Source organism: Canis aureus, unplaced genomic scaffold, assembly GCF_053574225.1.
Source record: "Canis aureus isolate CA01 unplaced genomic scaffold, VMU_Caureus_v.1.0 ptg000163l_RagTag, whole genome shotgun sequence".
Classification (NCBI taxonomy): domain Eukaryota; kingdom Metazoa; phylum Chordata; class Mammalia; order Carnivora; family Canidae; genus Canis; species Canis aureus.
Window position 1 is genome coordinate 480,588 of NW_027554461.1, and position 21,575 is coordinate 502,162.

At 39.1% G+C, this 21,575-nt stretch overlaps 1 protein-coding gene and 1 long non-coding RNA gene across 3 annotated transcripts in view; one reads left to right on the forward strand and one right to left on the reverse strand.

Moving 5' to 3' along the window:
- Positions 1 to 5,566, reverse strand: part of LOC144309688 (MAM and LDL-receptor class A domain-containing protein 1-like) — a 40,669-nt gene extending 35,103 nt beyond the window's left edge. The window contains exons 1-3 of the mRNA XM_077890792.1: positions 5,536 to 5,566; positions 5,063 to 5,476; positions 1,001 to 1,412 (exon numbers count right to left, since the gene is read on the reverse strand). Of these exons, the coding sequence (XP_077746918.1) occupies positions 1,039 to 1,412; positions 5,063 to 5,476; positions 5,536 to 5,566 (819 nt within the window). The 3' untranslated portion in view covers positions 1,001 to 1,038. The remainder of the gene's footprint in view (positions 1 to 1,000; positions 1,413 to 5,062; positions 5,477 to 5,535) is intronic.
- LOC144309680 (uncharacterized) overlaps positions 1 to 21,575 on the forward strand; it is a 41,352-nt gene that overhangs the window by 17,213 nt on the left and 2,564 nt on the right. The window lies entirely within an intron of this gene.

Here is a 21,575-nt window from a genome sequence, read left to right on the forward strand (position 1 = left end):
AGAAAGGGAATGAATGTGAATTAATTGGAAACTGCAGATTCCATTCCAAGCCCCCATCCTGCTGTGCACCATCTATTTGGCCAGATATAAATAACAACCTCTCCAAATGTTTTATTCATATTTGTAAAACTGATAAAAAAGATCCTGACTTACCCACTTCAGGGAATTGCTAAGGGAATCCAAGAGATAATAGAAATTGCCTTCATAAAATCTTAAAAGCCACGTAAGCATTTAAACCCACCATTCCAAGTTTTCCTTTTATTTATTTTTTTAAGATTTTATTCATTTATTCATGAGAAACACAGAGAGGAGAGAGAGAGAGAGAGAGGCAGAGACACAGGCAGAGGGAGAAGTAGGCTCCTCACGGGGAGCCTGAGGTGGGACTGGATCTCGGGACTCCAGATCAGCCCCTGGGCTGAAGGCAGCGCTAAACCGCTGAGCTATCCGGGCTGCCCCCAAGTTTTCCTTTTAGGAGAAGGTAGGTGAGAATCACAGTAAAGAATATTTCAGCAGGAGTGAGGAGACCTAGCTAGACCTCTGGCTCTGCCCCAGAGTAGCTGTGTGATTCTCCAACACAGCATGCACCCTTCTCGAATTTCTGCTGCTTACCTATAAAAGGTGGAAAAGTCTGATGGAATATTTAAAAATCACAGATTTTAGAACCTGAACATTTGGCAGAGTACCATATATTGTGCAAAACTCTTTTTCCCTCCAGATTTTTTATTTCAAGAGAAAAATGACTTAAAGTCAGAGGGACCTGTAGCTGCTGCCAATGCCATGTGTCCACCTTTAGAAATTTTAATCACAGATTATTGGAGGTAGTCAAAGAGGAAAGCAACTTAACATGCTTTGGCACAACCTTAATTGCATGATAAATGTACTTCCAAATAACTCTGACCAAATTCCACTGGCTTTTAATTCAAGGATATAGTGATCTTTCATATTCCTTAGACATTCTGAATGCATCTTAAATACACATTACGAAAGCCATTATCTATACCTGAAAAGGCTTCCTGCTGGAAAGATTGAGGCGTTTCCTCATCCATCTGTTGCCTTGATTCCCAAATATCTGCCACAGCAGCTGTCTCTTGTGTTACTCCAAACTCTCTGGTAGATGGCCAGCCTATAAATATGCTTTCCAAACATGTGGTAATATAAGCGGAAGGTGCAGCCCCCTGCATCGGTGGCATTGAGGACAGGGCTGAGTAAAGTAGCTCTGTTTTGGAAAACCTGTGGCTCCGAAGATTCTATGTAGAGATAGTGTCCTTTAGCTGTGCCCAAGGTATGAGCCTTCATTGGCCCTGTATTAAGTGTTGAAGTTGGACCGTGCTTCCTGGTCCAATCAACGTCGTCTTCTGTTTCTTGTTCCCAGTTACAGATTCCATTTTCAAAGTTACATTGGAACTCAGGTACTGAAATTGGCATGAAATAACAACAAAAAAATAATTAAGGACAAAAAACATGATTAAGAATACTTGTTGATATTTGGCTCCTGCCAAGGTTAATGATTTTAATGTTTTTTAAATGCGACACTAAAAGTTTTTAAAAAGTGAATAAATCCTAGATTTATATCAAGTAATAATATTTTATAGACTGGGGGGGGGCATTACTTCAGCCATTATTTTCCAAATGCCTTTTATACCCATCCTTCACCATTTCCAGCACTATAACTTTATGCAAATGATGAGGGCACCATGACTGACTCAATACTATAAACTTCTGGCTCAGTCGATTTCAGCCTTAGCCAAATGTCCCAATCACCAGTGAATGTTAAAAATCAAAACAAAACAAAAAACATGAAGTTCCAGAACTTATCTTAAGGGATGTTGATTTATTTTTTTAAAGATTTATTTATTAAAAAAAAAAAGATTTATTTATTTTAGAGAGAGAAAAGGGGGGTCAGGGGACAGAGGGAGAGATAATCTCAAGCAGGCTCTCCACTGAGCACAGAGCCCTACAGGGGCTCAGTCTCACAACCCTGAGATTATGACCTGAGCCGAAATCAAGAGTTGGATGCTGAACCAACTGAGCCCCCCCAGCCCCCCCGGAGATGTTGACTGAACTGCCACAAATAGTGCGGTTGAACATCAAGATAATTCATTATCTCCCTTGGCGATTCTAACATGCAGAACTGAAGAGTCATACTTTAATAGAGTCCAATCTTTCAGAATCACCTGATGTGTACAGCATAATTGCTTGCTCCATGGCGAAGCTCCATACCAGCACTACCTGGTTAGATATGGGGGACCGAGCAATCCATATTTTTAACAAGTATTCAACATGATCCTGATGCCAGCATTTTCCAGACCTCAGGCTGAAAAACTCCTCCCTTTGGTTTCATCTTGCCCCAATTCCACATTTCCCTCCATCAGTGCCAGAAAGACCATTCTTCTGCCTTCCATGGCAATTTATCATTTTCTTCCTGTACATACATGCTCATTTAATCCAAACTGAAATCTAAGCTCTTCTTTCAAGCTTTACCTTTCCCAAGTTAAATTAACTTCCTGTTTGTCCCTGGCCAGCCTTTTCTTAGCATACACCACCTTCCCCACTTGCCTTAAACACCTCACTCCTCTCTCCTTCTCTATTTATGCCTCCTGTTGTGCTGCGGGCTCTTGGCAGCATCTCCTGAGAGGCAGTCTTTTCTTCTCACTGGATTGCAGCTCCTTTGAGCTGGAGCTTTTAAGCTTAAAACTCCTTCCAGGCACTAGAAGAATTCAAAGCACTTATAAAGGATTGACTAGCCCCTCGTCACCTAGCTTATCTACCACAATTTCCAGAATATAGTAATGTAGTCATTTTCAGGATGTGAACATTTTGTTGACAACAAGGATTTGTTTTTAGAATAAAAACATTTAGCATTATTTGGGTAGAAGGAACAGGAGTTAGAATTAATGCATAGTTTTACATTTTAGCTTCATTCACCGAAGTTAATATTTTTTAAACATATAAATGTCAGCTGTCCTTTCACTATTCATCTTAGTAAATGCACTTGGTGCCAAAGGGGAATAAATATTCTGAAACAATAAATATAAGCAAATGTGGATAAATGCAGCCGGGCTAGAACAAATCATCTGTCTTTGAAAACCACGGAACAGGAGCTTAGAACTAATGATGGGAGCCCAGTGAGTAAATGTCAAATGGGAGATGAGCTTTTGTTTGATATTTCCTCACTTGTGACTAATCAAGCCCAGCTGTGACGTGAACTGGGGACCCACAGCATACTCTCCGGGTGTCAATCTTTGGCTGTGGAGCAGAAGGAGAATGTCAAGCTGCTAAGTTTTTTGACATAAAACTGGCACTAAAGCCAACAGATTTTGATATTGCCTGTCTTCATATTGACTGTATGTTCAATCTCTATTTTGAAAGGGAATGCACGTAGCTCCACCTTCAAATAAAAAACCCTATCTCTAAACGTAGGAAGATTTAGGAAATAAAACATAGATTTCTGGATGCCTAATGCTTTCTATGGAATCCAGGAACACATTTATATGGAAAGCTGCGAGAGAAACTGACACTCTGATACCACTACTGTTCTCTTTCACTAATATTTAGTCACAAGTAGTATTTTGATTATTATAGTTGTACTGACATAACTCCATCTAAGTTAATAGTAGTTTTAAGGATAATTTGCTTTTTTTTTTTTTTTTGAGGAGTGGGCTTCGGAGAGCTTCAGAAAGATGAAAAAGCTTTCTAAAGCCACAAAAATAAATTACCTTGGGGACAAGTTACACTTCTTATGTTAGCCATTGTCTAAATTATCAACTTTATTCATATCCACTCAAAGAATTAGTTGTGTAATGAGATGCATGGTAATTCTGACTTCAATCCACCTGACTGTATCAAAGATCACATATATGCAGCATGCTGTACAATAATTTATATGGAAGTTTCTTAATGCAGTGTTTCCTATGATGCACCAAGCATTTTATGGCTTCACTTTGGTTTATAATTAGCCTCTCAATGTAATAGGCATATAGCTTGAATTTTAAGAATTGTTGCTATTTCTGGACAAAGAAAGATGCAAATTCTTTTTCTGATTGATTTTGTAATTGAAGTAAAAAACAGCTATAAGCTTCTGATTCATTTTCAGGAGCAAGTGCAATGGGCACTACCTGGTGCTAGGTTTATTAAATTATAAAATGTATACAATCATCAGATACCATAAACTTTCTGGTAATTTAAACCAGAAACTCAAGACTTACCTTTGACACAGCACTCCCTGCTCCCTATAGCCAAAACATCATCAAATGTCCCTCCTAACTATTTCCCCAAACATCAGTCCCTCCATCTCCATCACTGCCGCTGTGATACAGGCTGCCCACCCCTCCTCAGTGGATTATCGCAATGGCCTCCTGATGGGTCTCCCAAATCCACTCTCCTCCAATCCACTTATCACTCTGTATCTACACTGACATGTTTTAATATGCCAATTTTATTATACCACTTTCCTTCTTAAAAACCCTCAAATGAAGAAAAACTTTCCTAATATAGACTATAAATATCTGCAAATCTGGCCTCCTTCACATTTCTGTCCTTATACTGCACCCTATCTCTCCTTCACCTCCTCGCTCCTACCGCACTGGCTGGCCTCCATCTGCTACACGGTCACATATCAGGGCTTTTGCATATATATGCTTTGACTTTTTTATTTTCAGATCTCAGCTAAGTCATCTCCTTTAGAAAGTTTAATACCATTATTATAAAGTCACCGCACTCCTCTCCGTATCTCCCATCAAAGCTTCCAGTTTGTATTTTTAAAACAATATTTGAATAATATCTACTTCTCAATTAGACTGTAAATTCCATGAGATCTGAAACTCAGTCATTGTGGTTAGCACTTTATCTATAGTATCTAGTTAATAAGTCCACATAACAAATATCGGTAACCTGATTAATCAACCACTCATCACGGTCGTCAACTCTGGAACAATGTTTCCTGTCTTTGCCTTGATTGGCTAGAAAACAGTGAACAAATCAAGATCTCCACTGTAAAAATACGATGGACCAAAATAATAATAATAATTAATAATAATAACAACAACAACAACAAAGCACTTACCACAGTCAACCTCATCAGTATGATCACCACAATCATCTACCAAATCACATAACAGAAGTTTTTCTATGCAAGCCTTGCTGCGTCGACAGCAGAAAAAGTCCGGCTCTTCACAGCTCTCTGCAGGAAGAGAAAGGGTACAATTTTCAAATCTGATGTCATCAATAGCTGAGACTCCATCATAAATGCCAAGACTGACTTTATCTAGTGACAAATGGAAGGGCTGAGTAAGGCGTCCAAGCTGAATAGTGGCCTGTGACCACTGGTTGCCCTGGTTACACAATACTCTCCAGAGTACTGTAGAGTCGTTGGAATCTTCCACATGTAGCTGTAGCTCAGCTGCTCCCACTGACAGACCATGGTCATAAAACCTGAAAAAGAACAAACACAAGGAATGGAAATGATTTATTGCATAGACTAAATATTTAACTTATAGGCTCTTCCACTCAGTCAACCGTTGATTAATAATTAGCTACAATGGACGCCTTTATTTCTTGCAGTAATCATTGCTGCTCATATGCGAGAGCTTATCTGCTGAGGTGCATACTCTGGCTCCAGGACCCTGGGAGCCTTTCTCAAGGAGTTCCATCTAGAACAGAGGAGGCAGAGTTAATTAAATTATAATCCACTGTTGGAGGGAAAGAGTCTCTTTCATCTAAAGAAAGAACACAACAAATACTGATAATGTGCTTCTAAGTAAAATGCTAATTGTATAAATATAACAGTACCTATTTTTAAAGGCAAACCAAGGGCAAATCATAAAGTCTAACAAGTGCAGAAGTACGCCTGCAACCACCGGGTTGCTGGGGTAGCTGACCACAGTTTCTAGTATTTACCAGAAGGAAAGTATGCATCCAGGTCCTGCCTGGCTAAACGTTGGGCTCTGGAGTTTGGCAACTTGTGACAAGCTTCTGCTTTCTTCAGAATGAACATAAAATGCCCTATTGAGATACAAATACAAATTGTAAGTTAGCCGACTGAGTTGAGGCACCTGCCTCTTAACCTTGTACTAAGCTCTGTGTCTGACTAAAATTAAGACTATACAATCAAAAATCAATAAATATGATGAGTCAAATTTGCTCTTATGAAAACTAAACTAGTATCTACCTCCAGGTTGAAAATCATGCAAAAAGTTAATAATTTAAGTGAATTCAGCCAAAAGCATATCTATACTCCCTCCCCACCACCCTTAAAGGAGTCATTTCACACTAACAACATAAACGTAATTGACACTATTTAGCTATTTGTCACACTATTTGTTGCAGTAACATAGAGCTTTAAATGCTTATCTTTCTCTTAACAGGCCTGACCAAGGGTGAACAAAAGCCTCTCCTTGCTTATTACCTTCAGTTGTGTTGGGAGTATGATCCCTAGGTGGAGCCTGTTGCTCAAATTCAGCCAAAAGGTTACTTCTAGAGTTCCATACCCAATCAAAATGGTCACCACTAATTGCTTCAAACCAACCACAGCTATCTGCTTCAAAGTCACATTTGGAGCCTGAAAAACAAAATGTGACTCCTAGGATGGCTCTCCGGAGTATTCATATACTTTAGAATCGTAAAGCTCAACTGAAATACCTTGTTATACTTCTCTAAGTACATTAAAGGATACATTTGAGGAAAAAATGGATCCTATCTGATCTGAAAGAAATAAAAACCAGAGTTGTGCTTTCCATACTGAAAAATTAATAAAGCAGAATTATCAATTTAAGAAATTACATTTTTACCAAATAATTTTTCAAAGAAACAGCATTATTCAGCTATATTGAGTATAGAATTGCCAAGGTCTACCTAATTTATTCGATACTCATGTTATTTCTCTGCCACTATGACATTATTTGGAAGACTTCATTGTTCCTACAGATTATTTTATACTAAAATATGAAAAGTAGCTACTTCAAAAAGATTAAAATTTGAAAAACCAAGATTATTATAATTAATATTACGTTCACCACCAATTTTGTAGAGCTTAATATTTCCCAAAGTATTATATGCATTGCATAATATTTATAGGGCAGAATAATTTGACCCACTTTTCAGGAAATAGGTAAGAAATAGTTAATTTCCACAAAGCCATTAGAAAAGAGGAAGAGAAAGACAGGACTGAGAAGTTATAATAATAGTATGAATTATAGCTAATATTTAATAGATACCTATGTCATAGACCCTGTACTAAACACTTTATATAGATCCAACTTTCACAATAGCCCAAGGAAGAAAGGAAAGTTCAGGGAAGTTATTAATCTAACTAAGGTCATAGAGTTAGGAAACTATGTAAATGGATTGAAATCCAAAGATTTTTCACTTCAATGATAATTATGACAGGTTAGGGGAAAAATACTAAGAATATTTAAAACTACATTTTTATAGGCCATCTCTGTTTATAAATACATAATATATAAATAACTCATAAATATACCTAGATTTCAGTGGTTTCAAAGTATGTAGTTGCCATTTCAATCCCTGAGAAAGTAATGCTTTTGATTCCTTTTTCAGACAATTAAAAAAAAACAAAGGGGGACACCTGAGTGGCTCAGTGGTTGAGCATCTGCCTTCGGTGCAGGGCATGATCTCAGGTCCAGGGATCAAGTCCCACATCAGGTTCCTGCGGGGAGCCTGCTTCTCCCTCTGCCTATGTCTCTGCCTCTCTGTCTCTCATGAATAAATAAAATCTTAAAAAAAAAGGATCCAGGAGTTCTTTTACGAAAATACAGAAAGAAAACAAGTTATTGCTACTATGGAATAGCTATCACACATAGTTCCCTGGAAAGGGAGCCTTATTGTCTATTGTCTGCTATCCAAGGAGATACCAATGTAGAAATAAATGAATATACTAATGGTGGTAAAATTTCAGAAACCACTGTGGCAATTTTCTAGTTTTATTAGATAAGATCCATCAAAGACAGCAATTTTTAACAGATGCTTTGCTGCTAAAATTTAAATATGCCTATCTAATATACTGTGTTCCCAAATATTTAGATTTCTATACACATTTTAAAAACTCACCTCAGCTGTTCAGAGATGTAATAAACCAGCTGAAATTAATTTAGCTAGCTGTTAACCAAATATACACTTCATAAGAACAGCTATTAAAAATTCTGTATGTCGGGACGCCTGGGTGGCTCATCAGTTGAGCAACTGCCATCAGTTCAGGTCGTGATCCCAGGGTCCAGGATTGAGTCCCACATTGGGTTCCCTGCAAGGAGCCTGCTTCTTCCTCTGCCTAAGTCTCTGTCTCTCTCTCAGTGTTGTTCATAAATAAATGAATAAATAATCTTAAAAAAACAGTCTTTTCTGACTTAGAGATATAATATTCTGGGTAAATTTTAACAATTGAGGTTCAAAGATTGTTCACTTTTCTGGAGCCTCACTATTGACTTTCTTAATTATCATCATTATCAGAAACAGCATAATTTGCAAGAACCATAGTTATCACTACTTCAGGGTTTATTGTATACCAAGCTTTGTGCTAGAAGCTGTTATGCTCATCATAGGATATCTGTTGACATAGTTTCTTTTTTAATTTTTTAAGATATTATTTATTTATTCATGAGAGAGACAGAGAGAGGCAGAGACATAGGCAGAGGGAGAAGCAAGATTCCCACAGGAGCCTGATGCAGGACTCGATCCCAGACCCCAGGATCATGCCCTGAGCCAGAGGTGGACGCTCAACCACTGACCCACCCAGGTGTCCCTGACATAAAGTTTCTAAAACTTATTTGTCTATTTCTATTTCTATGGATATGAGTAAAAAACCTAGTGACTCTATAGCAGCTTTTAATTATTTTCAGTAAAATTACTCTTGTTGCCACTATTAGTTATATAAATATAATTATAGTAGCTACCCCCAAAGAAAGGATGTTAGGGGATATTTGGTAGAAAGACACACAGGCTCCTACACTATCACTGTCACGTTGAGAGCTTTTCACTAGGAGAGAAGAAATTAAATTTATGTAGGAGCCAAGGAACCTTGGCAGGGTGATGGATACAGAATCAGATGGTCTTATATCAGACTCACTGTTAGAACTTCTTTGATGGTTTGAGATGATTCCTACAGAGAATCATGTATAAGAAATAAACATGAAATGAGCAAAGCACTGGAGCTGATAATTTGGGTCTCATGCAAAGACTTAAAAATTTAAAGAAGGGTACTCTTTGATATATACCCAAAGGAGCCCAAAACACATCCACACAGAAACCTGTACATGGCAATTCCTAACTGCCAAAACATGGAAGCAAAAAAAAAAAAAAAAAAAAAAAGTCCCTCAATAGGTGAATGGACAAACTGTACTATACCCAGACAGTGGAGTGTTGTTCAGCACTAAAAATAAATGAGCTATCAATCCATGAAAAGCCATGGAGGAAACTTAAATGCATGTTACTAAGTGAAAGAAACCAGGCTGAAAAGGCTCCATACTGTAGGCTTTCAACTATTTAACATCTGGAAAAGGCAAAAATATGAAATGAGTAAAAGGAGGAGTGGTTGCCAGAATTTAGAGGTGGGGGGAAGGCTGATGAGGTGATTCACAAGAGTATTTTCAATACAAGAGCAATGTCATGAAAATACTTTGTATGATACCATATTGACAAATAGATTTTACCACACATTCTTCCAAACCCACAGAATGTATCACACCAAGAGTGGACCATACTGGGCTTTGAATAATTATGATGTATCAGTGTCGAATCATCAGTTGTGACAAATGCCCTCCTCCCCTGCCCGCTGGGAAATCTGATGTAGGAGATGCTCTCTCTCTCTCTCTCTCTCTCTGTGTGTGTGTGTGTGTGTGTGTGTGTGTGTGTGTGTTTAGGGCAGGAGAGGTATGTGGGAAATCTCTACTTTTTCCTCAACTTTTCTGTGACTTGAAAACTGTTCTGAAAAAAAAAAGTCCTAATAATTAATTAGTTGAGCTGCTGAAGAAAAGTCTGAGCTAGCAGAGGTTATTTCATGAAGTTTAAGGAAAGAAGCCATCTCTATGACATAAAAGTGCAAGGTGAAGCAACAAATGCTGATGCAGAAGCTGCAGCAAGGTATCCAGAAGTTGTAGCAAAGAGAATTAATGAAGGCAGCCACACTGAACCGCAGATTTTCAATGTAGATTAAACAGCCTCATAGTGGACGTTAGGACTTTCATAGCTAGAGAGAAGTCAATGTCTGGCCTTAAAGCATCAAAAGACAGGCTGACTCTCTAAGTTAGGGGCTAATGTAGCTGATGACTTTAAGCCAAAGCCAATGCTCATTTACTGTTATGAAATTCCTAGGGCCCTTCAGAATTATGCTAAATCCCTTCTATCTGTGCTCTATAAATGGAACTGCAAAGCCTAGATGACCGTACATCTATTTATGACATGATTTCTTGAATGTTTTAAGTCCACTGTTGAACTGACTGCTCAGAAAAAAAAAAAGATTCGTTTCAAAATATGACTGCTCACTAACAACGCACCTGGGCACCCAAGGGCTTTGACAGAGAGGTACAGTGAGATTAATGCTGTTTTTCTACCTCTAATACAACATCCATTCTGCAGCCCATGGATCAAGTGGTCATTTTCAACTTTCAAGGCTTAATATTTAAGAAACACATTTCATACAGCTATAGATGCCATAGATACTGATTTCTCTGATGGATGTGGGAAAAGTCCATTGAAAGCCTTCTGGAAAGGACTGACCACGCTAAATGCTATTAAGAACATTTGTGATTCGTGAGAAGCATTCAAAATATCAACAGAAATAGGAATTTGGAAGAAGTTGACTCTAAACCCCAGGGATGACTTTGAGGGGCTCAAGACTTCAGTGGAGGAAATAACTGCAAATGGGGTGGAAACAGCAGGAGAACTAGAATTAGAGGTAGAACCTGAAGTTGTGACTGAACTGCTGCAATCTCATAATAAAACTTGGATGAAATAAGTCAGTTAGAAAAAGATCAATACCATATCATCTCTCTTATATGTGGAATTTAAGAAATAAGACAGATGAACATAGGGGAAGGGAAAACAAAAAAAGAAGCAAACCACAGGAGACTCTTAGCTACAGAGAACAAACTGAGGGCTGCTGGAGGGGAGATGGGTGAATTGGGTGATGAGTATTATTGGTTGCACTTGTGATGAGCACATGATTTTATACATTAGTAATGAATCACTGTACTCTACTTCTGAAACCAATATTGAACCACATGCTAACCAACTAGAATCTAAGCAAAAACTTAAAATTTTTAAAAAAGTACTAATGCCAAAAATGAAGGCTTTAAAAGTGGGGGGAAAAACTTGAACAGATTAGGAGTTGCTTCTTATGGATGAAAAAAGAATATAATTTCTTGAGACGTAACCTATTCCTACTCCTGGGAAAGAATCTGTAAAGATTGTTGAAATGGCAATAAGGGATTCAGAATATTACATAAACTTAGTTGATAAAGCAGCAGCAAGGTTTGAGAAGACTGACTCCAATTTTGAAAGAGGTTGTACTGCGGGTAAGATGCTATCAAATAGCACCATATCCTACAGAGAACTGTTCATGAAAGGAAGAGCCAATTGATGTAGCAAATTTCATTGCTGTCTGATTTTAGCAAATTGGCACAGCTACTCCAACCTTCAGTGACTACCACCCAGACCAGGCAGCAGCAATCAACGTAGAAGCAGGACCTTCCACCAACAAACAATTATGACTCCTTGAAAATTTGTATGATAGAATTTTCTAACAATAAAGTACTTTTTAATTAAGGTATGTACATTGTTTCTTTAGACATAATACTACTGCACACTTAACAGGCTAAGGTATAGTGCAAACATAATTTTTATATGCACTGGAAAAGCAAAGAATTCATTTTATTGTGATACTTGCTTAGCTGCAGTGGTCTGGAACAAAAACCACAATATCTCTGAGGCGTAGCTATGATAACTGTAAGTCCACTAGGTTAACTCTCCCTGTTTATCTCTCTTTCTTGCTAGATTTCATGACCCTCCTTGAAAGTTACATGAAGGAGGACAAAAGTTATTTGAGTGTTCTAGTACATTGAGGTTCTACTTTATTTGATTTGATTAAGCAGAGGTTATTATAAGCTTTAAATACATTAAAACTATGCATACTATTTTAGAATATGTTCTCTACTCATCGTATTTCTTTGAGCTTCAGGCTTTTTCACGCATTCAAAAGGAGTTATAATAATTTTGGAGTTGTAATGTTAAAATAACTGTAGTCTTCATCAAAAGTTAATATTCATTAGTTATTTAAAGCATAAAATAGTCAAATATTTGTAAAAGTACCATGAAATCAAAAAGACTGCTATATGAATAAATAGATGAAATCTTTTAAAGGAACACCAATGCACAAACAGTAACACTTTACATTCAAAATTATTGCATTTGAAGTAGCAATTATTAATTACATTATTCTACACATGGTTTTAAGGATCTCCTGTAATCTGACCAGCAGAGGTACTATTGGGACATAATTCTCCAGGGTCTCTCATGTTTCTGCATGTCCTATAAGCTGAGCCATTAACTGCCCCTTTGTTCCAGACCATCCTTTTAAGGATATTAAAATAGTAAATGCTCATGAAAAATAGAGGTAGTGACTCCATCTATAAGAGAGGGCAAATTATTGTCTTGTATAATATAATAAGGAAAATGTACTCCTCTTAAACATAGGTCAGACACATTTGCTTGAATCCCACTATAAGATTTGGGTTCCATAAACACAGGCTTTCTTAGCTGTGATGCATAACCTATTTCTCATGCATATCAGCCTGGGCCCCTCTGAGCTGCTCCTGGGACTCAGGGAGCAAGAGGAACTAAGGCAAACAGGACATTTATGCTGGGTGTTACACCATTAATAATAAATCCTTTAGTCTCTGAACCAGAAGTCTCACCTATTTTGGCAGCATCCATAGAACTACACAGGCTAACTTGCTAGCTTATAAGTAAAGTTTCAGACTCTTCACATTTCTCAACACATCCTACATTAAATATTATGTATATACATATAAAATACATATATATATATATATATATATATATATATATATATATATATATAGTGCTCACCAATAGGGAGCCTAAAATCTAGCATGGGAAATTTATAAACAGGAAATTATGACAACAGAATAACAAGTACTCATTCATTCACTCTTCATTCACTTGACAAAGATGTACTGCGTACACACTATATGTTTGGCACAGGTATAGAGTCTTCTAAGAAGACAGAAAAGTAAAATGGGGAAAAGAAAACAGAAAAAAATCTCTGTCTTCATGGCATTTAAATAATGTGAGTGAGAAAGGTAGGGATACTAGGTGAGATATTGAAAAACAAAAGAAATAGGTAAGACATATATAATTCATTTAATGATAATAAGGCAAAAAAAAAAGAGAAAGGAATAGAGCATGACAGAGTAGGGTTGAAAATTCACAGATGGTGATCAAGGGAGGTGTCCTAGAAAACCTGACAACTAGGTAAACTCAGAGCAATCACTTTAATTTTTTGGCCTTAATTTTGAGGTATTGGAAACAATTAGGGATGCTTTAACAAATTCTGACTTAATCCCATCCCCATGGCTACTGTACTGAGAAAAGATAAAAATAAGGTGACATCAGCAAGAAAAGGAGATTTCAAAAATTCCGATAAGGAATGATAATGGTCTGGACCAGGGAGGTAATGAGGAGATAAAAACGAGGCATTCTGGTTATATTTTAAAGGCAGACATGATAGAAATAACTGGCATCAGTTACAAAATGTAAAAAAAAGATGAATCCATATGATTTTGAAGTCTTTGACCTGAGCATCTGAAACAATGGCAACGGGGGCGGGCCAGGATGCAAAGGAGTGGGGTCCTCCACACACCGGCCCCACCAACACCCCTAGATAACTTTCAAACCATCCTGAACACCTCAAATTCGAACTGAGATGTAAAGAACGCTACAGAGAGAAGGCTTTTCGCTTCTGACAAGGCAGGAAGGCGGAAAACAATAAAATAAAAAAGAATCCGGTGGGGGAGGGCCGCGAGGAGCCGCCGAGGCCGGGGAGAGCCTCGGGACAGGGCGCCCCGCCCGGGAAGCGGGCACGTTGACAATCCCCACGACTCTTCCCGGACGGAAAGGCGCTCAGCAGGGACCCGGGCGGGATCCCGGGGCGCCGGGGAGAGCGCGCCCCACAGCCGCCCATCTCCGTAAAGGGCCGGAGCGCGCCCCGCGGGGCCTGGGGGCGCAGCCGGAGGGTCGGGCGGGGCTCCGGGCGGAGGGGGCTCCCCGGGAGCGCGACTCCAGCGGCGCAGGCCCCGGACCCCAGGCCTCCGGGGGACACAGCCGGGATCCTGCGCTGCCCCGGGACGGGCCGAGGCGGGGAGGGCCCAGGACAGCGAGGAGGCTCCTGCTCCGGCGCCCCGACCTGTGCAGATCGGCGCCCCCGCCCCGGGAGCACCCAGGCCCCTGCGGACTGGGAGCCGCGGTGGTCACGGCGGGAGCGGACTCCAGGGCTGGGGAGACCTGGCCGCCGCCTGTGGGGTTGTCCCTCCTGGTGTCACCCTGTGCCTGGGAGAGGCGGGGCTGCCAGGGGACAGGGGCCTCACCGGGGCAACAGCTCCCCCTGAGCCCTACACCCGGCAGGGGGGCGGGGCAGCGCCCAGGTGCACACACCTGCGAGTCAGCACAGCAGCCCCTCCCCCGAAGACCAGCTGGAAGGTCAGGGCAAGAGCAAGTTCACCGAGCAGCACTGGAAAGCTCCAGGGCAAGTCCAGGGATTTACACGATATAGAACCAGAGGGTACCCCTCCTATTTTTTTCCTGCCTATTCCACTACAACTTGTTTTTATATCAGACTGTAAATTTTCTTTTTTTTCCTCTTTCCCACCTTACTACAATATTTTACCAACTCTTCATTTTTAAGATGCTTCCTTTTTGACTTTCAAATTTCTACAATGACACGTCCTAGATATACTTTCCACTTCTAGATTCCCTACAACATACTCAATTTTGGGATATATACAAGATATGGTTTTTGTTTTGTTTTGTGTTTTCTCTCTGCCTCATTTTGTTCTACAATGGCACAAGTTCATACCTTCTAAACCATGCCAGCATGCACCCAGAACCAAGTGGTATACCGTGCTGGTTCATTCTGTGAGATTATACTCTCTCTGCATTCCCATTCTGCCCCCCTCTTTTATTTCATTTATGTTTTGGTGGTCATTGGTGGGGCTCTCTACATGTATTTCTGGTTTATATAAATTTAGAACTGAGCATCTTCTAACATACAGAACTTAATATACTCAGAACCAAGAGGATCAACCTCTAGGACCCCTCAGGTAGACTACGTTCTCCCTCCACTACAACTTCGTCACCACCACCATCTCCCTTTTTTCTTTTCTTTTTTCTCTTTTTCCTCTTTTGTTTTTTGTTTTGTTTTATTTTATTTTATTTTTTTACTTTTTCCTTCTTCTATGGTATTTTTGGCCTTTTATCTTTTATTGCTTTGTTTAAAAATTTATTTTTCACTTTAGTGGCCCTTTCCTTTAATTTTGTTCTCATCTTCGTTTTCATTTTCTGGTCTCTGACCTCATCAGAATCATCTACGGTGAAATTTACTTAGGTCGTGACTGATATTCCTGACTCAGCCCGTTCACACAGCCACTGTGCACTGAACAAAATGACTAGAAGAATTAACCACAAAAGAAAGAAGCGAAACAGTACTCTCTGTAACAGAGTTACAGAAAATGGGTTACAATTTGATATCAGAAAGCCAATTCAGAAGCCCAATTATAAAGCTCCTGGTGGCTCTGGGGAAAAAAAGCATAAAGGACTCTAGAGACTTTGTTACTACAGAATTTAGCTCTAATCAGGTTGGAATTAAAAATAAATTAAATGAGATGCTAGCCAAACTGATGTCCTAACAGCTAGGGTTAATGAGGGGGGGAGAGTGAGTAACATAGAAGACAAGGTGATAGCAAGGAAGAAAGCTGAGGAAAAAAGAGAAAAACAATTTAAAAACCATGGGGAAAGGTTAAGGGAAATAAATGACAGCCTCAGGAAACAACTGGGGTTCCAGAAGACGCCAAGAGGGAGAGAGAACCAGAAAGTATATTTAAACAAATAATAGCTGAGAACTTCCCTAATTTGGGGAGGGAAACAGGCATTTAGAGCCAGGAAATAGAGAGGTCACCCCCCAAAATCAATAAAAACTGTTCAACACCTTGACATTTAATAGCGAAACTTGCAAATTCCAAAAATAAACAGAAAATCCTTAAAGCAGCCAGAGACAAGAGATTCTTAACTTATATGGGGAGAAATATCAGATTAACAGCAGACCTCTCCACAGAGACCTGGCAGGCCAGAAAGGGCTGACAGAATATATTCATGGTACTAAATGAGAAGAACATGCAGCCAAAAATATTTATTCAGCAAGGCTGCCATTCCAAACAGGAGGAGAGATAAAGAGCTTCCAAGATAGGCAAAAACTGAAAGAGTATGTGACCACAAAACCAGCTCTGCAAGAAATATTAAGGGGAACACTGTAAAAAGAAGAGGACACCCAAATAAATAATCCCTAAAAACAGAGACTGAATAGGTATTACGATGACACTATATTCATATCTTTCAATAGTTTCTCTGAACATGAATGGGCTAAATGATTCCATCAAAAGACACAGGGCTTCGGCCTGGAAAAAAAATAAAATTAAAAAACCCATCTATTTGCTGTCTACAGGAGACTCATTTGAGAGCTAAGGACACATCCAGTCTGAAAATGAAAGGGTGGAGAACAAGTTACCATTCAAATGGTCCTCAAAAGAAAGCAGGGGTAGCAATCCTCACATCAGATAAATTAAAGTTTATCCGAAAGACTGTAACAAGAGATGAAGAGGGACACTGTATCATACTTAAAGTGTCTATCAAACAAGAATACCTATCAATCATGAATATTTATGCCCCTAATGTGGGAGCTGCCAAGTATATCAGTCAATTAATAACCGAAATAAAGACACACTTAGATAATACACTAATAGTGGGAGGCTTTAACATGGCACTTTCTGCAAATGACAGATCTTCTAAGCACAACATCACCAAAGAAACAAGGGCCTTAAATGATACACTGGACCAAATTTCACCTATATATACAGAATTTTGCATCCAAATGCAACTGAATACACATTCTCCTTAAGTGCATGTGAAACTTTCTCCAGAATAAACCACATACGGGGTCACAAATCGGGTCTCAGCCAATACCAAAAGATTGAGATTGTCCCCTGCATACTTTCAGACCACAATGCTTTGAAACTAGAACTCAATCACAAGGAGATATTTGGAAGAAACTCAAACACATGGAGGTTAAAGAGTACCGTGCCAAAAGATGAAAGGGTCAACCAGGAAATTAGAGAAGAATTAAAAGATTCATGAAACTAATGAAAACGAAGACACAACCTTTCAAAATCTTTGGGATACAGCAAAAGCAGTCCTAAGAGGGAACTACATCACAATACAAGCCTCCCTCAAGAAATTGGAAAAAATTCAAATACACATGCTAATCTTGCACCTAAAGGAACTGGAGAAAGAACAGCAAATAAAACCTACACCCAGCAGAAGAAGAGAGTTAATAAAGATCTGAGTAGAACTCAACGAAATAGAGACCAGAAGAGCTGTAGAACAGATCAAAAAAACCAGGAGTCGGTTCTTTGAAAGAATTCATAAGATAGATAAACCATTAGTCAGCCTCATTCAAAAGAAATTAGAAAATATTCCAATTATAAAATCATGAATGAAAGGGGAGAAATCACAATCAATACCAATGAAATACATACAATTTTAAAAACGTATTATGAGCAGCTATATGCCAATAAATTAGGCAATCTAGAAGAAATGGACGCATTTCTAGAACACCACAAGTTACCAAAACTGGAACAGGAAGAAATAGAAAACCTGAACAGGCCAATAACCAGAGAGGAAATTGAAGCAGTCATCAAAAACCTCCCAAGACACAAAAGTCCAGGGCCAGATGGCTTCCCATGGGAATTCTATCAAATGTTTAAGAAGAAACAATACCTATTCTACTAAAGCTGTTCCAAAAGATAGAAAGGGATGGAATACTTCCAAAATCATTCTATGAGGCCAGCATCACCTTAATTCCAAAACAAAAGAGCCCACCAAAAAGGAGAATTATACACCAATATCACTGATGAACTCAGATGCAAAAATTCTCGACAAGATACTAGCCAATAGGATCCAACAATACATTAAGAAGATTATTCGCTATGACCAAGTGGGATTTATCCCCCGGATGTAGGACGTTCAACACTCGTAAAGCAATCAATGTGATAGATCATATCAACAAGAGAAAAAACAAGAACAATATGATCCTCTCAATAGATGCAGAGAAATCATTTGACAAAATACAGCATCCATTCCTGAACAAAACCCTTCAGAGTGCAGGGATAGGGGGAACATTCCTCAGCATCTTAAAAGTCCTCTACAAAAGCCCACAGCAAATATTATTCTCAATGGGGAAACACTGAGAGCCTTTCCCGTAAGATCAGGAACAAGACAGGGATGTCCACTCTCACCACTGCTACTCAACATATTGTTAGAAGTCCTAGCCTTAGCAATCAGATGACAGAAAGAAATAAAAGGCTTTCAAATTGGCAAAAAGAAGCCAAACTCTCCGTCTTTGCAGATGACATGATACTGTACATAGAAAACCCAAAAGCCTCCACCCCAAGATTTCTAGAACTCATACAGCAATTTGGCAGTGTGGCAGGATCAAAATCAATGCCCAGAAGTCAGTGGCATTTCTATACACTAACAATGAGACTGAAAAAAGAGAAATTAAGGAATCAAACCCTTACAATTGCACCCAAAAGCATAAGATACTAGGAATAAACCTAACTAAAGAAGTAAAGGATCTATACCCTAAAAACTACAAAATATTTCTGAAAGATATTGAGGAAGACACAAAGAGATGGAAAAATACTCCGTGCTCATGGATTGGAAGAATTAATATTGTGAAAATGTCTATGCTACCCAGGGCAATTTACATGTTCAATGCAATCCCTATCAAAATACCATGGACTGGGCAGCCCCACTGGCACAGGAGTTTAGTGCCGCCTGTGGCCCGGGGCCTGATCTGGAGACCCTGGATCGAGTCCCACCCCAGGCTCTCTGCATGGAGCCTGCTTCTCCCTCTGCCTGTGTCTCTGCCTCTCTCTCTCTCTCTCTGCATCTCTATGAATAAAAAAAATGCCATGGACTTTCTTCACTGTGTTGGAACAATTCATCTTAAGGCTTGTGTGGAATCAGAAAAGATTCTGAATAGCCAGGGGAATATTGAAAAAGAAAACCAAAGCCAGGGGCAACACAATGCCAGATTTCAGCTTGTACTACAAACCTGTGGTCATCAAGACAGTGTGGTACTGGCACAAAAACAGACACATAGATCAATGGAACAGAACAGAGAACCCAGAAATGGGCCCTCAACTCTATGGTCAACTAATAATTACCAAAGCAGGAAAGATTATCCACTGGAAAAATGAAGGTCTTCATTAAATTCTCTTCAATAAATGGTGCTGGGAAAATTGGACAACCACATGCAGAAGAATGAAACTAGACCACTCTCTTGCACCAGACACAAAGATAAACTCAAAATGGATGAAAGATCTAAATGTGAGACAAGATTCCATCAAAATCCTAGAGGAGAACACAGGCAACACCCTTTTTGAACTTGGCCACAGCAACTTCTTGCAAGATACATCTATGAAGGGAAGGGAAACAAAAGCAAAAATGAATTACTGGGACTTCATCAAGATAAAAAGCTTTTGCACAGCAAAAGAAACAGTCAACAAAACTAAATGACAACCTACAGAATGGGAGAAGGTATTTGCAAATGACATATCAGATAAAGGGCTAGTATCCAAAATATATAAAGAACTTATTAAGCTCAACAGCAAAAAACCAAACAATCCAATCATGAAATGGGCAAAAGACATGAACAGAAATCTCACCAAAGAAGACAAAGACATGGCCCACAAGCACATGAGAAAATGCTCTGCATCACTTGCCATCAGGGAAATACAATTCAAAACCACAATGAGATACCACCTCAAAGCAGTGAGAATGGTGAAAATTAACAAGGCAGGAAACAACAAATGTTCGAGAGGATGTGGAGAAAGGGGAACCCTCTTGCATTGTTGGTGGAATGTGAACTGGTGCAGCCACTCTGGAAAACTGTGTGTGGGTTCCTCAAAGAGTTAAAAATAGAACTGTCCTATGACCCAGCAATTGCACTGCTGGAGATTTACCCCAAAGACACAGATGCAGTGAAAAACCGAGACACTTGCACCCCGATGTTTCTAGCAGCAATGTCCACAATAGCCAGACTGTGGAAGGAACTTTGGTGTCCATCAAAAGATGAATGGATAAAGAAGATGTGGTCTATGTATACGATGGAATATTACTCAGCCATTAGAAAGGATGAATATCATTTGCTTCAACGTGGATGGAATGGGATGGTGTTATGCTGAGTGAGGAAAGTCAATCAGAGGAGGACAAACATTATATGGTTTCATTCATTCAGGGAATATAAGAAATAGTGAACGGGATTATAGGGGAAAGGAGGGAAAATGAGTGGGAAATATCAGAGAGGGAGACAGAACATGAGAGACTCAAGTATTGGAAATGAATGAGGGGTAGTGGAAGGGGAGACAGGTCGGGGGATGGGGTGACTGGGTGATGGACACTGAGGGGAGCACTTGACAGGATGAGCACTGGGAGTTATATGTTAGCAAATCAAACTTCAATTAAAAATATTTTTAAAAAATGAAACAATGGAAACACCATTTATGAAATGGAGAAGACTGTGAAGAAGTAGGTTTTCGGTGAGTTGGAAACAGGACCTATGTTTTGGACATGCTATATTTAAGATCCTGTTAGGTATTCAAGTAATCATGTCTAGCAGAGACCTAGATATATTAATCAGTCTGTACCTCAGGTGAAAATTTCAGGCTGGAGATATAAATCAGAAAATAATCAAAGTGGCAAGAATAAGGCACAAAAATAAGAGAAAGATTAAGAGTGATTCCTAATGTCAAGGACATCAAGTCAAGTAGCTATTAAACTATCAATGTCAAAAGCTGGTGATAGGTTTGATGAAGGTTGAGAAGAGACCCCTGGATCTAAATCACTGGTGACTTTGATGAGAACAGTGTCTGCTTGATGGTAACAGCAAAGCCCTCACTAAAGTGAATTAAAAAGAAATTCTAAAGATAAAAGCTAAAGGCAATATATATAATTATTTTTAGGTATATATTTTATAAAGAAAAGGGGAAAATGATATAATAGCTGAGGAAGAATTAGGATGGAGAGAAAAACATTTTTTTTAAGATGTGAGATACAAAAACTGTCTTTAGGCCAATAGAAAAGTCTCTGGAGTCATGTCAGGCAGGCATGGGTTCTACTTACAGGAGAAAGGGGTGACAATTGCTGGGAGCATGGACAGTTTATCCAGGATAAAGGAGAAAAGAGAGTTTGTAGATAGGTTGAAGGCTTGTTGGAGC